At 36.8% G+C, this 16,494-nt stretch overlaps 1 protein-coding gene across 1 annotated transcript in view; it reads right to left on the reverse strand.

The window, feature by feature from the left end:
* The window catches only part of SCLT1 (sodium channel and clathrin linker 1), a 346,111-nt gene that overhangs the window by 105,688 nt on the left and 223,929 nt on the right, over positions 1–16,494 (reverse strand). The window contains exons 17-18 of the mRNA XM_007952997.1: positions 14,294–14,486; positions 5,816–6,012 (exon numbers count right to left, since the gene is read on the reverse strand). Of these exons, the coding sequence (XP_007951188.1) occupies positions 5,816–6,012; positions 14,294–14,486 (390 nt within the window). The remainder of the gene's footprint in view (positions 1–5,815; positions 6,013–14,293; positions 14,487–16,494) is intronic.

Raw genomic sequence — 16,494 nt, forward strand, 5'->3', positions numbered from 1 at the left:
TCAAGCTGGAGGCTTTTCCATGTCAAGCTGGAGGCTTTTTCCAATTCTTGTACCCACAGGGGCTGAGGAGCTCAGAGCTGGCAGACAGTACACCGGCTGCTGACTCCAACAAATGACGAATCCAAGATCTCCAGGCCGAATGGTGGATTATTCACTCACGGACAGTTTTAGGCAGCACAACAGAATCCCGATCCACAGAAGAATGTCTCCTCTCCCAGGATGTCCACAGATATACTGGAATCAGGTCACACCCCTAGGGAAACTCCCTTTCAGCAGATTGGCCGCTCAAAACATAGTCATCTGATCCCATCATTGGAACAACCACACCACAACAGCTCAAACCACACAGAATTGTGGTCCAGCCAAGTTGACATACAGCTCCAACTACCACACTGCTGCAACCATTTCTGAATTATCTTCAGTAAGATTTTACTTGAGTGTAGTATCAAGGATATTGTTGAAACATCTCAATGGGTATTCCGTCAATTCCCAGAGCCTTGTTATTCACCAATTTCTTCAGTGCAGCTTTGACTGCTTCCTTCAATACCATTGATTCTTGATCATATGCCACCTCCTGAAATGGATGATCATCTACCAATTCTTTTTAGTATAGTGATTCTGTGTATTCCTTCCATCTTCTTTTGATGTTTCCTGCATCAGTCAACATATTGCTCATGGAATCTTTCAATATCACAATTTGTGGCTTAAATTTTTTCCTCAATTCACTCAGCTTGAAAAATGCCAAGCATGATATTCCCTCTTGGCTTTCTAACTCCAACTCTTGGCACATTTCATTATAATAATTGACTTTGTTTTCTTGAACTAGTCTTTGAAATCTTCTGTTCAGCTCTTTTATCCTGTCAGTTGTCCCATTTGCTTTAACTACTCTCCATTCTAGGGCAAGTTTCAGAGTCTCCTCTAACATCCACTTTGGTCTTTTCTTCCTTTCCTGTCTTTTTAATGACCTTTTGCTTTCTTCATGGATGATGTTCTTGATGTCATCCCAAAACTGTTCTGGTTTGTGGTCATTAGTGTTCAGTGCTTCAAACCTATTCTTTAGATGGTTTCTAAATTCAGGAGGGATATATTCAAGGTCATATTTTGGCACCCATGGAGTTGTTTTAATTGTCTTCAGTTTCAACTTCAACTTGCATATGAGAAGTTGATGATCTGTTCCACAGTCAGCTCCTGGCCTTGTTTTGGCTGAAGATATTGAGCTTTTTCATAACCTCTTGTCACAGATGTAGTAAATCTGATTTTTGTATATTCCATCTTGCGAAGTCCACATGTATAGCCACTGTTTGTGTTGTTGGAAAAAGGTATTTGCAATGAATAAGTCATTGGTCTTGCAAAATTCTATCATGCGATCTCCAGCATCATTTCTATCACCAAGACCATATTGTCCAACTACTGGTGATTCTTCTTTGTTTCCAACTTTTGCATTCCAGTCACCAGTGATAATTAACATATTTTGACTGCATGTCTGGTAGATTTCAGACTTCAGAAGTTGGTAAAAATATTCAGTTTCCTCATCTTTTGCTGTGGTGGTTGGTTGTAAATTTGAATGAAAGTAATATTAACAGGTCTTCCTTGTAGGCATATGGATATTATCCTGTCATTGACAGCACTGTACTTCAGGACAGATCTTGAAACATTCTTTGTCATGATGAATGCCATGCCATTTCTCTTCAATTTGTCATTCCTGGCATAGTAGCTCCTATGGTTGTCTGATTCAAACTGGCCAAAACCAGTCCATTTCAGCTCACTAACAGCTAGGATATTGATCTTTATGTGTTCCATCTCATTTTGACAACTTCCAATTTCCCTAGATTCATACTTCATACATTCCATGTTCTGATTATACATGCATATTTGCAGCTGTTTCTTCTTGAGTTGTGCCACATCAGCAAAAGGAGGTCCTGAAAGCTTTACCCCATCCACATCATTAAGGTCGGCTCTATTCTGAGGAGGCTGCTCTTTCCTAGTCATGTTTTGAGTGCCTTCTGACCTGAGGGGCTTATCCTCTGGCACTGTATCAGACAATGTTTTGGTGCTATTTTTCAGTAATATATCAGACAGTGTTTCACCACTATTGTTAAGATTTTTACTGGCCAATTCTTTGAGAAGTGGATGGCCTCTTCCTTCTGCTGAGTCTGTCTTAGGCTGGAAGCTCTACTGAAAACTGTCCACCATGGCTAACCCTGTTGGCACTTAAAACACAGGTGGCACAGCCTCCACCTCACAGCAACACACAGGCTACCACAGGACAACATACTGACAGACAAGTTTGTCTCCCTTAGCTGTTCCAAACTGCTCCACTTCCACTTCCTGGCCTTCCCTACCAGTTCTGGCCCTCCAAAATCTATCTGTTACCACCTCCCAGCCTTCCCTACCAGTTCCATTCCTCTAAAAAGCCATCTGCTGCTATCTCCCAGCCTTCCCTACCAGTTCCAGCCCTCCAAAAAGCTGTCTGCTGATATCATGGTAAACTTTACTACTTTTAACATACTATTCGCAGAAATGTCTTTGATTTTGTATATTTACCTTACATCTAGTATCTTGCTAAATTAATTATTAAATTATTTTGGATTTTCTATATATATGCATGTATGAATAATGGCTGTTTTGGTTCTTCCTTTTCAGTTTGTATACTTTTTACTTCATTTTCTTGCCATAGATCACTGATTAGGACTTCTAGTACAAAGATGAATCGAAGAGTTAATAGAGGACTTCTTTGTCATCTTCCCTATCTTTACCGGAAAGTTTATAATATTTCACCATCAAGAATGATGTTTGCTGTGAAATAGCTATCTTAATGAAATTAAGGAAATTCTATTGTTACTGTGCTAAGAGGGTTTTGAAAAATTATGGACAGATATTAAATTTTATCAAATGCTTTATCAGCATCTACTGAGAAGATCTTATGATTTTTCTTTTTCAACATTGGCTGCTAACCAGAAGGTCAGCAGTTCAAATCCATCAGCTGCTCTGCCAAAGGAAGATGGGGCTATCTACTTCTGTAAAAATTTACAGGCTTGGAAACCCAACAGGGTCACTATGAATTAGAATGAACTCAATGGCACTGAGCTTTTTTTTTTTTTAAATCTACTCTGTAGGACTATTGTGAGGATAAACTAAACCTATGTACTGCTGCTGAGTTGATTATGACTCACAGGTATCCTACAGGACAGAGCAGAACTGCCCCACAGTTTCCAAGGCTGAAATCTTTACAGAGCAGATTGCCCCATCTTTCTTCTGCTGAGTGGCTGGTAGGTTCGAACAGCCAACCTTTAGGTTAACAGTGGAGTGCTTAATCACTGTGCCATCAGGGTTCTCCTAACAACCAAATCTATTACCACTGAACTGATTCTGACCCACTCAAGTTGCTTAGAACAATGGCATACATTAAACACTCAATCAACATGCCTCTGGTGTAGTGCCTAAGCCATTTGACTGCTAACCAGAAGATCTGAGGTTCAAATCCACCAGCCACTCCTGAAAAGGAAGATTGGGCAATCTACTTCTGTAGTGATACTGCCCCGGAAACCCAAGGAGGGGTCACTATGAGTTGGATCCAACTCGATGGCTGTGAGTTTAATTTATTACTGTTTATTCTCCCCTTTATGGAAAAAAAAAAAAAAAAAAAATTAAACCATTATTTCTTGACTCTGCTTTTCTAAACACTATTTTCTCAGTCTCTTTCACCCAAACTTCAAGTTTTAGAACTCTGTCCTCCATTTTTCATTCAGCTCCATTTCTCTGTCTATACTCCTTTTCCACATGCCCCCATTCTAGAGTTTTCTAAATCATGTGAATATTAATGACTGTCAAGCACGGTTCTTCTTGCAATCTCACCCCTGAGCACCAGACAGGGGTGAGATGATCTTCCTATTTAAATGAAAAAATATTGAATATTATTAAATATTAATATATAAACAATATATAAATATTTAAATGAAGTATTTATATAAAAGATGATCTTCCTATTTAAATGTTTTTTTTAGTAGCTCTTATGTAATATGGCCCAAAGTAAACGTTAAAAAAAAAAAAAAAAATCCTCAACCCTTCAAGCCCTAGTTCAAGCCACCTTTATCTTATACTTGGACTACTATAGTACTAGCCTTTTTTTCTACCCTTTCACCTCTACGATCTGTTCTTCATACAGCAATTAAAGTGATCCTTGAATATTTAATTCTGACTACTTCACTTTGTTCAGAGCTCTCCATGAGCTAAAACTTCCCATCTCATTTAAGCCCTTATTAGGCATGAGTTGACATACTTTTTCTGTAATGATCCGAGTCAATATTTAAGCTTTGTGGACCAAACAGACTGTCAAAATGATAAAACTTTATATATATATAAAATATATATGTAAGTAGTAGTTAAGATTCTAAGTTGCCTTGTCCAACATAAATTATTGTATCTTGTGGAATACACATGATTTACAAAAATACATAATATTATTTTTGGTTTACAATACTTAATATCTTTCATAAAAACCAGTTGCCATCTAACATACCACACAAAAACATTGTTCTATATTCTACTTTGGTGAGTAGCAACTGGGGTCTTAAAAGCTTGCAAGCAGCCATCTAGATGCACTGAAGGGTCTCTCTTCATCCAGGGCAAAGAAGAATGAAGAAAACCAAAGACATAGGGAAACAATTAATCCAAAGGACTAGTAGATCATGTGATCCTCAGCGATGACCCAGAAGAACCAAATAGTGCCTGGCTACTAATGTCAACCTCTTAGAGGGGGATCGGTGCAGAACAATGTGGAACAAAACTCAAAATCATAAAAAAAAAAGACCAGGTTTGCTGGTCTGATAGAGCCTGATGAGACCCCTGAGACTATGGCCCCTGGTTATCCTTCAGATCTGGAATCGAACTCACTCCTGTGGCTTCTAACCCAACAATAGACAGGCATGTGGGGTGAACATTCACATCAGGTAGATACATTCCTTGGAGTGATCCATCATGGGAGAACAGAAGGGCAGTGTTTACACAGGGAGATAGTTTGGGGATTGGGAGTGCATGGGAGGGAAGACACAGGGAAGAGGTAACTCAGGGGAGGAAGTGAGAAGAGAGCTGTTACACTGTGGGGAATTGCAGTCAGTGTCATGAAACAAAATGTATATGAAATACTGTATGGAAAATGAATTTGATCTGTAAACTTTCACCCAAATCACAATAAAAATGAAACAATGAAACAAACAAACAAACCAGTTGCCATCAAGTTGACTCTGACTCATGATGACCCCGTGTATGTCAGAATAGAACAGTGTACCATAGAGTTTTCAAAGGCTGGTTTTTTAGAAGTAGATTGCTAGGCCTTTCTTCTGAGGTGCCTCTGGGTGGACTCAAACCACCCATGTTTGGTTAGCAGTCCAGTGTGTTAAATGTTTGCACCACCCTGGGACTTCAATATCTTTCACCAAAAAACATAAACCAAAAACCAAACTCACTACCATCAAGTAGATTCTGACTTACAGTGACCCTGTAAAACAGAGTTGAACTGCCCAGAGGCTTTCCAAGTCTGTAAATCTTCATGGAAGCAGACTACTTCATCTTTCTCCAGCGGAATGACCAGTGGGTTCAAATCACTGATCAATTGGTTAGAAGCCAAATACATTAATCACTATGCCACCAGAGCTCCAAATAGCTTTCCCAACACTTGATAAATATATGTTGAATAAAAAAAATATAAGTACAAGGTCCAGAATTATATAATTTTATGAAAGGATTACAGCAAGGACATTATATTCCAAGTTAAATCATTCTATAAAATGAGTGAAACGAGTAATAGCAGACTTACTTTAGATTACTGATCCTAATTTCTGCACTTTCAGTAAGCTTCTTTGTTTCTTCTTTCCACCTACTGGTTGCCTTCTGTTGAGTAACTAAGAGATGCCTCAGTTCAACAGTGGAATTTCGATTACTGTCTTCCATCTCTCTTAATTGAACTTCAAATCCATGTTCCTTTATGGAAAATTCATGTTCCATCGTACTGATCTAAAAAATAAAATGAACATAGTATTTTCTTTTATTCTAGGAACTATACTGATCAATGCAGCAGAAAGATTGGGCAATATACTTCTGTAAAGATTTACTGCCTCAGAAACCCAAAGAGGGTCACTATGAGTCAGAATCAATTCTATGGCAGTGAGTTTTTTTGTTTTGGTTATGCTGATCAATAATATATACAAAAGGAATAATTTATTATGTTATCTGAGGCACAGAAATGTTTGGATGAAAACTCTAAGAAATTAAATTTATAATTTGTCTTCATTACAAAGGAAACTTACTGTATATTATAATGCAAATTTAGTTAAACCATAATTATGATGGATTATATTTTTTACAACATTTTCTTTAGCACCTTCAAATGGCAGTAGGAAAAAAGTTTACTATCAAACATAAAATTGTTGTCTTTACTCTTTTGTTGTCAGAATCCATACAAAGTGTTAACGCTTTCAGTAATTTACTCCAGCTACTTTCGATTTATACACTAAATTATAGATGGTCATTCAAGGGGCTTTGAAAAGACAAGAAAATTATATATAAGAATTTCTTTAATACTTCCAGCCCAAATTATGTATACTTTTTACGGGGTGGGGGACAAATGATGACTTTCAGAATCTTATATGGAAATGTTTTCAGCATATTTCTTAAAAATGAACACACAAGCAAATGATCTTTGGATACTTTAGCTGGTTTCAACTGGGGTTCAGGGAGAGAATGAAGCTTTAATCACCTAAAGACCCAATATATGCAATGAATTACCTTCTCTCTATTGCATTTTGAATGAAACTACCTCTGTACTATCTTTGGGAAAACTAAGAAAATTGTTGCTCAAGTAATTATCTGTGTATTGTAGTTCAGATGAAAAATCTTGGTAGACATGGGCTATAAAGTCATCTGACATCTTATGTGTACTCTCAGGTCATCTTTGCTTTGCTACACTAAAGAAAACTGTAAAGTATACCTATCTTACAAAATTCTCAAGTAAAGTGCCTTAAAAACATCCAAAGCTGTTTTAACGTAATTCATTAAACATAGCTTAGAAACTCAACAGAAAATGAATAAGGAGTTGCCAATTCAGAAACACTACAAACTGAAGAGTGAAATCCATGGCTCATGGAGTACAAATTACAAACGTCCTGTCCTCGCCATTCCTGTTAAAAGGAACATGCTTCTTAAAACTCTTCCATTTGCTTTCTCAAATGACAAACAAGTAGAAATTTAAGACATTATGAATGCAGCCACTGGACTTATTACCTTGGATTTATTAATTTTGTGTAGTGCACTGCTGGGCAAGCTTCCTGAGGTTCCTGGATTCCTGAAGCTATTTTAATAATTTTTGAATAATTAGATTCTGCAAATTTAGATTTGGCTCTGCTTCTCTTCCTTTCCTGCCTCAATCTGTACTTCCTCTAGAGAAGTCATGTTTCTGATATTTTGGCTGAAAAATAAAAATCCCAGTCTCTGTAAGCATGTGTCTCTCTTTCTCATATACATATTAAAAACTGATTTATACATCTATATGGTTTTTGAACTTTGCCTTCCTATGAACTCCCCATTGCCACTTGGAAAAATCTGTTCATAGTCTGAGAAGACTTGCTGTAAAGCCCTTCATGATAATCTGGTCTTGCCTATTTTTTTAAGCTTATATTGTCCTACTCTTTCCCTCTCTTTTTTTCTTTCAGCCTTATTGCCTTGCCACTCTTGGGTCCTTTTCACATGTTGTTCCTTTTTCCTGGCATAATCTTTCTCCTCCTGCTTCTTTTAGTTATTTCTGTTCATTTTAGAACTCAGCTCAATTGTTGCTTCTATAGCAAAGTTTTACCTTACTTGTAACCCAAACAAAGTCAGGTCTCTCTGTTTTAAGTTTTCATAATACTCTATACTTTTTCTAAATATCACTTATTAGTTTATAATGATATATTTTTAGAGAAGCATTGGGGGTTCACTCAGCTAATTAAAAGACTGGGAGAAAGGACTTGGTGGTCTGCTCCCACAAAGATTACATCCTAAGAAACCCAATGGGGCAGTTCTACTCTGTCCTATAGCATCACTGTGAATAAGAATCAACTCAGTAGCACACAACAACAATTAGATGTCTAAGGTTTTCTCACCTGCATGTCAACTATACTTTTTAAGACTGATGACCTTATCTATTTTATTCACCACTGCATCCTTAGTACCTCATATAGTGCCTGGAACTAGTAAGACACTCAAAACACATTTTCAGACTGAATGAATACACTTTTTTTTTGGGGGGGGCGGTTCAAATTCAGACTTTAAACAAACTTTATTTCCTTCAGCTCATGCACTTCTGATTATTGAGCTAGACCAGTCTATGGCTTCTAGAAGGCTAAAAGCCATAATAGTTGGTTCTCTCCCATGACAAAAGTGGCACTAATGATGAAATTCAGAATGTTAGGAAGGAAAATGATTTATGGTCCCTTACCTTTCTTCACATTGAAGCTAAAGACAATTAAAGGAAGTCTGTGAGAGCCAAAATATGACCTTGAATATATCTCTCCTGAATTTAGAGACCATCTGAAGAATAGATTTGATGCATTGAACACCAATTACCAAAAACCAGAGAAGTGTGGGATGACATCAAGAACATCACCCATGAAGAAAGCAAAAGGTCATTAAAAAGACAAGAAAAGAAGAAAAGACCAAAATGGATGTCAGAAGAGACTCTGAAACTTGCCCTTGAATGGAGAGTAGCTAAAGCAGATGGAAGAATCGACAAGATAAAAGAGCTGAACAGAAGATTTCAAAGAGCAGTTCGATATGACAAAGTCAATTATTATAATGAAACATGCAAAGATATTGTTTGATAATTTCCATTTTCTACTGGATCACCTCTCCTTGGAAGGGGCATAAATGTGGATCTATGATAACTCATTCAAATTTCTTAGCATAAAAGACTTAAGTGCTTCCAGTTGCATTTGTTTGTTGAAATATCTCAACAGGTATTCTGTCAATTACTGGTGCCTTGTTTTTTTTGCCAATTCCTTCAGCACAGCTTGGATTTCTTTCTTCAGTACCATTGGTTCTTGATCATATGCTGCCTTCTGAAATGGCTGAACATCAACCACTTCTTTTTGGTACAGTGATTCTGTGTATTCCATTGTCTTTTGATGCTTTCTGTACTGCTCAATATTTTGGCCATGTTGTTGTTGTTGTTATGTGCCTTGCACCTGAATCATAGCGACCCCTCCTTGGGTTCCCGAGGTGGTATCACTACAGAAGTAGATTGCCCAACCTTCCTCCTGAGGAGTGGCTGGTGGGTTTGAACCACCAACCTTCTGGTTAGCAGTCAAGTGCCTTAGGCCATAGAATCCTTCAAAATTGCAACTTGAGGCTTAATTTTTTTTTTTTTTTTTTCAGCAGTTCTCTTAGCTTGAGAAATGTTGAGTGTGTTCCTTCCTTTTGGTTTTCTAACTCCAGGTCTCTGCACATTTCATTATAATACTTTACTTTGTCTTCTTGAGTCACCCTTTGAAATGTTATGTTCAGCTCTTTTACTTCATTTCTTCCTTTTGCTTTAGTTACTCTACATTCAAGAGCAAGTATCAGAGTCTCTTCTGACATCCATCTTGATATTTTCTATCTTTCCTGTATTTTTAATCACCTTTGCTTCCTTCATGTATGATGTCCTTGATTTCATTTCACAACTCATGTGGTCTTCAGTCATTAGTGTTCAAAACATCCAATCTGTTTTCGAGATGGTCTCTAAATTTAGGCAGGATATACTCAGGGTTGTACTATGGCTACTATGGACTTGTTTTAATTTTCTTCAGCTTCACCTTGAATTTGCAATGAGCAACTGATGGTCCACAGTGGGACCCTTGGTTTGTTCTGTCTGATGATATTGAGCTTCTCCATCATCTCTTTCCACAAATGGATTTGATTTGATCCCTGTATAGTCCATCTGGTGAGGTCTATGTGTATAATCACCATTAATGTTGTTGAAAAAAGGTGTTTACAATGAATAAGTTGTTGGTCTTGCAAAATTCTGTCACCAAGGCCATATTTTCCCACTACCGGTCCTTGTTCATTTCCAACTTTTGCATTCCAATCACCTGTAATTACTGATGTATCTTGATTGCATGCTTGGTCATTTCACAAAAGGTAGCAAAAATCTTAAATTTCTTCCTCAGTGGCATTAGTGGTTGATGCATAAATTTCAATAATATTTGTATTAATTCATTTTCTTTGTAGGTATATGGATAATATTCTATCACTGACAGTGCTGTACTTCAGGATAGATCTTGAAATGGTTTTTTTTTTGGACCATCAATGTGATGTTATTCCTCTTCAACTGGTCATTCCTTGCATAGTAGATTAAAAATGGCCAAAAGCAGTCCATCTCAGCTCACTAATGCCTAGGATATCAATCTTCTTTCATTCCATTTCATTTTGGATAACTTCCAATTTTTCTTGATTCTTATTTCATATATTCCATATTTTGATTATTAATAGATGTTTACAGCTGTTTCTTCTGATTTTGAGTTGTGTCCCATCAGCAAATGAAGATCCCAAAACCTTAACTCCATCTACATCATTATGGTTGACTTTGAGGAAGTACTTCTTTCCCAGTCATTATTTGGATGTCTTCCAACTTGAGGGGCTCATTTTCCAGCACTATATCAAACAGTGTTCCACTACTAGTCTTAAAGGTTTTAATGGTCAATTTTTTTTAGCAGTACATCACTGGTCCTTCTTCCTAGTTTGTCATAGTCTATAAGCTCTTCTGAAACCAGTCTACCATGGGTGTCCCTGCTAGTATTTGAAATACTGGTTGTATAGCTTCCAGTATCACATCAACAAGCAAGCCACCAATGTATGACAAACTGACAGACAAGTGGTAGAGAGAGAATGGAGTGGCTTGAAAACTTGGTAAAATGAATTGCTCTCAGCAAAATAACCTCCCAGTCTCTGTCTTGATCATTTTAGCTCCTTTCAGTTCATCTACTTAAGATCTACTAACAGATCTATCCTGGAGAAGTGCAGCCAGAATGCTCCTTGGAAGCAAGAATGGCCAGACTTCGTCTCACCTATTTTGGTCATGTTGTAAGAAGGGACCATTCCCTGGAGAAGGATGTCATGCTTGGTAGAGTGGAGGGTCGACGAAAGAGGGGGAGGCCTTCAACGAGATGGATTGACACGGTGGCTGCGATGATGGGCTCAAGTATAGCAGGGATTGTGGGGCTGGCGCGGGATCGGGCAGTGTTTCATTCTGCTGTGCGTGGGGTCGCTATGAGTCGGAAACGACTCGACGGCACTTAACAACAACAACAACTTAAGATCCACTCTTTTTCAAGGAAAAGTAAAGAAGCAAAGAGTGTGGCATGAGGTTATACAGAATCAGGTAGAAAACAGCAGTTTCTGATAACCTCTTCCCTCCATAAAATAGAAGTACAGCTAGTTAGTTAAGAGGTTGGCTTCTTATTTACCAATGATTCTTCTCTTAAGCCAGATGCAGATTTTTCAAAAAGTTGAAAGAGGATTTGAACCTTTCTGCCATCCTTTTGTCCTCTGAAATATTAGTTACTAACCTTTTGAACTGTTAAAGATGGATCAAATGTGGTATCAGGTAGAGAGAATTAATTTTTTTCTCTTTGATTATAAAAAGCATAAAACAAAAATTGTGAAATTAGGAAAAACATAAATAATTAGATGTACAAATATAAAATCCTAGTACTTCACGCACAGAGGTAACTGCTTTTAATCTCAACATAATTGTTTTTATTTACAAATTTTTAAATTGAGATTACATCATATACAAGATTACAATATGTGTATGTGTGTACAACATGTGTATGTGTGTATTTTTTACTTTGTTGTTGTCATTAGTTGTCATCGAGTCAATGCCAACTAATGGCACCCCATGTGTATAGCTTATCCAGCTTCCACAACCATCAAACTTGTGGTCAGTCTTGTTTCATCTACATTCCTATCCATTCTCCCCTGTCAAGATCTTTCTTCTTACAATAATATGCATAATTGTTATGGGCATAACTTACATACATACCAATGTACAAAATTTACTACCCAGATTTAGATACCGCAAGAGGCCCTTTCATGTGCCCTTCCACTTAGTACTCATCTATCCAGAAGATAACCTACTCTGACTTCATTCTTAGAAGTTATGCCTATTCTTTACTTTCATGTAATGAAAAAATAAACTGAAATTTGTTATATCTGTTGGCAAAAATACGTCTTTGCTTAATATTATATTTGTGAGATTCATCTGCTATTGCTTATAAACATAATTAATTTTTTTATTATCATATGTATTCCATCATGTGACTATGTCAAAATTTATCCAGTTTTTGATATTACGATTAAAGCTTCTATAAATATTCTGGTACAGATGTTTTGGTGAACATAGGCATTCATATGTGCTGGATATATATCAGGATTATTTGGTATGGTATACATGTATGCCTAGCTTTAAAAGATACTGTCAAAACAGTAATAGGAAGATTCTAGTTGCTCTATATCCTTGTCAACACTTGATATTGCTAGGATTTTTACTTTTAGCCATTCTAGGAATTTGCAGTGATCTCTCATAATACTTTTAATTTACATTTCCCAAATAACTAATGAAGTCGAACAGATTTTCATGTATGTTCTTTTATAAAGTGCTTATATAAGTCTTCTTCCTATTTTTAGAAATGGGTTGTCTACTTTTTTCTTATTGTTAGTTCTTTATATTCTGGATATGAGTCTATTTTTTTAGTTGTATGTATTACAAATATTTTCTCCCATTTTTCATCTCCTAATGATGTTCTTTTGATGACTAAAAATATTAATTTAAAGGAAATCCAATTCATCAATCTTTTCTTTATGATTAGTACTTTTCGTATTGTTTAAGAAGTTTTTTCCCTCTTCAAAGTGAAGAATATTTTCTCTAGGGAGCATCAGTCTTTAAGTTACAAATTTAGATCAATAAGCCGGTTCAAATTACATATATGATATGAAGTGGGGGTTAAGTTTCATTTTTTAAATAGGAATCCAATTGATCGAGTATGATTTATTGAAAAGATAATTTTTCCATCCCTCGAACTTCAATGGTTTCTTTGTTGTAAATCAGGTAATAATGTATAGAAGCATTTGTTTCTGGATGGATCCTATTTTCTTCCATTAATCGGGTTGACTATTCTTATGCTGCTAACACACTGTCTTAATTACTGCAGCTTTACAGCAAAATTCTCCCCCTTTATTCTTTCAAAGACTTCTCATACCCCTAAGGCATAAAGTATAAACTTCTTTGTATGGTATGGGAAGGTTGGGCAATCTACTTCCGTAGTGATACTGCTTCAGAAACCCAAGGAGGGGTAGCTATAAGTCGGATCCAACTTGATGGCAGGGAGTTTGGTTTTGCTTTTTGATGGTATGAGGCTCTCTTGTTCATACCTCAAGCTTTTATAAATAACAATAGTGTTTGATACTTGCAACAGGAAGCATTAAAGAAAGAGCTTTTGATATGAATTAGGTTGAAATGTAACTTCATTAGAGGTTTAAATCTTCTTATGATACCTCTTAATAACAAAAATCAAAACAGTGATACCTTACTATGAAATTGGAAGGTGCAGATCTTTATTATCAAGAGTTAGTACTACGTTTTATAAAACTCATGGAATGGGGAAAATTAAGCAAGATATTGATGGTGATTTCCCTGCTTCTTTAAATGCCATTAAGTAAGTTATCATGTTCCTTTGGCAAAGCATGTAAGCATCAGAACAAAGAAGATGGAAAAGGGAGAGAAAATAAAGGGGAATTTTTAAAAGATGAGCCTTGTGTCCTTTGTCTTCTTAGCATGCAGTTCTCAGACTAGCTATGAGGGGTTCTCACAGCATACTGATGTACATTCCCTATACTGCTAGTTTTAGAGACACTCAAATTTTGAGAAGCTATTACAGAAGGAGAAGAGAGGATGGCAGTCTGTAAAGTTATCTAATCTATAGTTTTGCTAGTGCTGCTTAAATTGCTTTGGCAGGAATATCATTGTATTTCATAGCTGAAAAAGATTTTTTATTTTTTGTGGACAGAGAAAGCAATCATTTTCAAGTATACTTGCCAAGATCTGCAATACAGAAATGACTGGTTAACACTCTGAATTATGATATAGTACTACTACATGTGACGAGAAGGCAAAAAATAAAAGTAAAAAAAAAAAGACCTTAAAAAATGTTTCACCAAGTCTTTCTAAATATTCTCTATACTTCAATTTTCACAAGCACACATTTAACTCTACTCTTGAAAATACCTTCAATTTGGCTTTCTTTTGGGCCTCCAGTGCAAGCTTTCGCAAATCCTCTGCCTCTTTCTGTAGCTGTTCATTTTCTTGCTGAAGTTTCAGCCTTTGTTCACTGACAAATCCACAGTTCTTTCTCTCGGACTCCAACACGTTTTGAAGTTTCTGAATCATTTCTTGGCAACGTGATATGTCTTCTGAGGAACTGATTAAAAACAAAACAGAAAGAACCCTTAAATTTAGTGGCCTATAATAAATGTCAAGATGTCCACATTTTATAGTACAGACCTTTCTTTCTTTTTCTTTTAAGCCATGTCTCTTCAATTTAGACATAAATTGTGTGCTTTCAAAATGGTATGTTTTGCCATGCAAATAAACTCAATCTAACAATTGTGAATAAAAACAGATAAGTTGAATTACTTAATACTTACCTAAAAAAATCAGTGTGAAACTTTCACTTATTAAGATTGAGAATTGCTGTGTAAGGAGAATTTCAAGGGGTCAAACTGAAACTAAAAGTAAAGACCAAGTAGGTAAATCAAAACTCCTTTAGGAAAACACAATAGTTGACTATGTTACTAAATTATAATGATAGGATCTACTTCCTTATTTTCCTGTTACATGCCTTAGAAATGGATTTTATAAACTTCTAGTTGTCTTATCATAAATCAAACAAGTTATAACTTTCTGAACAATGGCTTATTCGGTGAGACAACCTCTAAACATGTATGTTGCTTCAATATACTGCTAATTTTATCCCTAACTTTAAAAATTTCCACATTTTCAATCTCAGATAATTAATCACTGTGAATATAACTATTTTTTGGTCAGTAAGTGTTCTGGTTACTTAGTGCTGGTCTGACAGGAATATACCACAAATGGGAAGGCCTTAACAAACAGGAGTTTATTCTCTCACAGTTTGGAGGCTTTAAGTCCAAGTTCAAAGTGCCAAGCTCTAGGGGCTGGGTGAAAATCCCTCAACCTTGGGGTCCAGCTCTGCCTCCTGCTCCCAGCCCAATGAAGTTACAGGCATTTCTTCACTCAGACAGCTGCTGGCTACTGAGGTTGAGAAGCCCCAAGGTTGACAAGTAAAAAGGCACAGTCCCAATGTTACCAAACCACACGGCAGGCCATTAATTTAAGTCCATTGTAATTCCCAAGGTCGGCAGAGCATGGCAGGCTGCTGAACAACAACACGGCTACATGCAGGGTCCAAGCGTGCCATAGGCTAGAGACCGTTCCCAAGGCTTCTCCTTATGTACAGGAAGCAGACTACATCCCAAAGGCAGCTACTCAGCTGCTTGTGGTAGATCTCACCATGGAGCTGATTGCCAATCTCATCATGGGGAATAACTACCACCAGCTGCCCAGCCACTCAACCAGGCCCAGCCAAGTTGACACACAAACATAACTACCATAGTTAGTATCACCGGGAATATGTTTTCTGGTCAAAGGTATCACAAAGAACACATAAATGATACAAATAATATGATGGTTTAAGAAAACTACTGGTTGAATATGTCTTGAAAGCAGGGAAATTCTTAAATAACTTCCACATGGTGGCAGTTATTACCATTATGAGCCATTCCTTTATGGTCCTACTTGAGCAACATATTGCGCCTGTCTTCTTGAATTTTCCTGCAACCTCCGACTTGTCCATATTTACCAGTGCTTCCATGGTTAGTGACTGCTTCTGTGATCCTCTCCCTCTGACCTCTTAGCTCCTTCCACATTCTTGTTCATCCTCATTAGTATATTAAATCCTTTGTTTCTATATTGCACCTGTTTTTCTGTCTAAATATTGACTGATAAAGTTCTTAATGAAATCATGGATATATGCAATGATCATCAAAGGATGCAAAAATAAAAAAGGAGAAACAACACACATTATGTGCCTCCTAACAGAAGTCCAAACATTCCTGTCTATAAAGAATTCTTTAAAATAAGTGGGAGCTAGATCAGTAAAGCCTCTCAATCTAATTACTAGTTTTTAAGAACTACAGGGGACAGAGAAACAAGTTAAATGATATCATAGTAGTTCTTAAGGCATCTGACTGCTAACCAGAAGGCTGTCAGTTCAAACCCACCAGCCACTCCTCAGAAGGAAGACTGGGCAATCTACTTCTGTATAGATACCACCTTGGAAACCCAAGGAGGGGTCGCTATGCATCAAATTGACTCAATGGCAGTGAGTGTTTTTTTGTTTTATATAT

This window comes from Orycteropus afer, unplaced genomic scaffold (genome assembly GCF_000298275.1).
Source record: "Orycteropus afer afer isolate SDZICR_OR568_19922 unplaced genomic scaffold, OryAfe1.0 scaffold00367, whole genome shotgun sequence".
Taxonomy (NCBI): Eukaryota; Metazoa; Chordata; class Mammalia; order Tubulidentata; family Orycteropodidae; genus Orycteropus; species Orycteropus afer.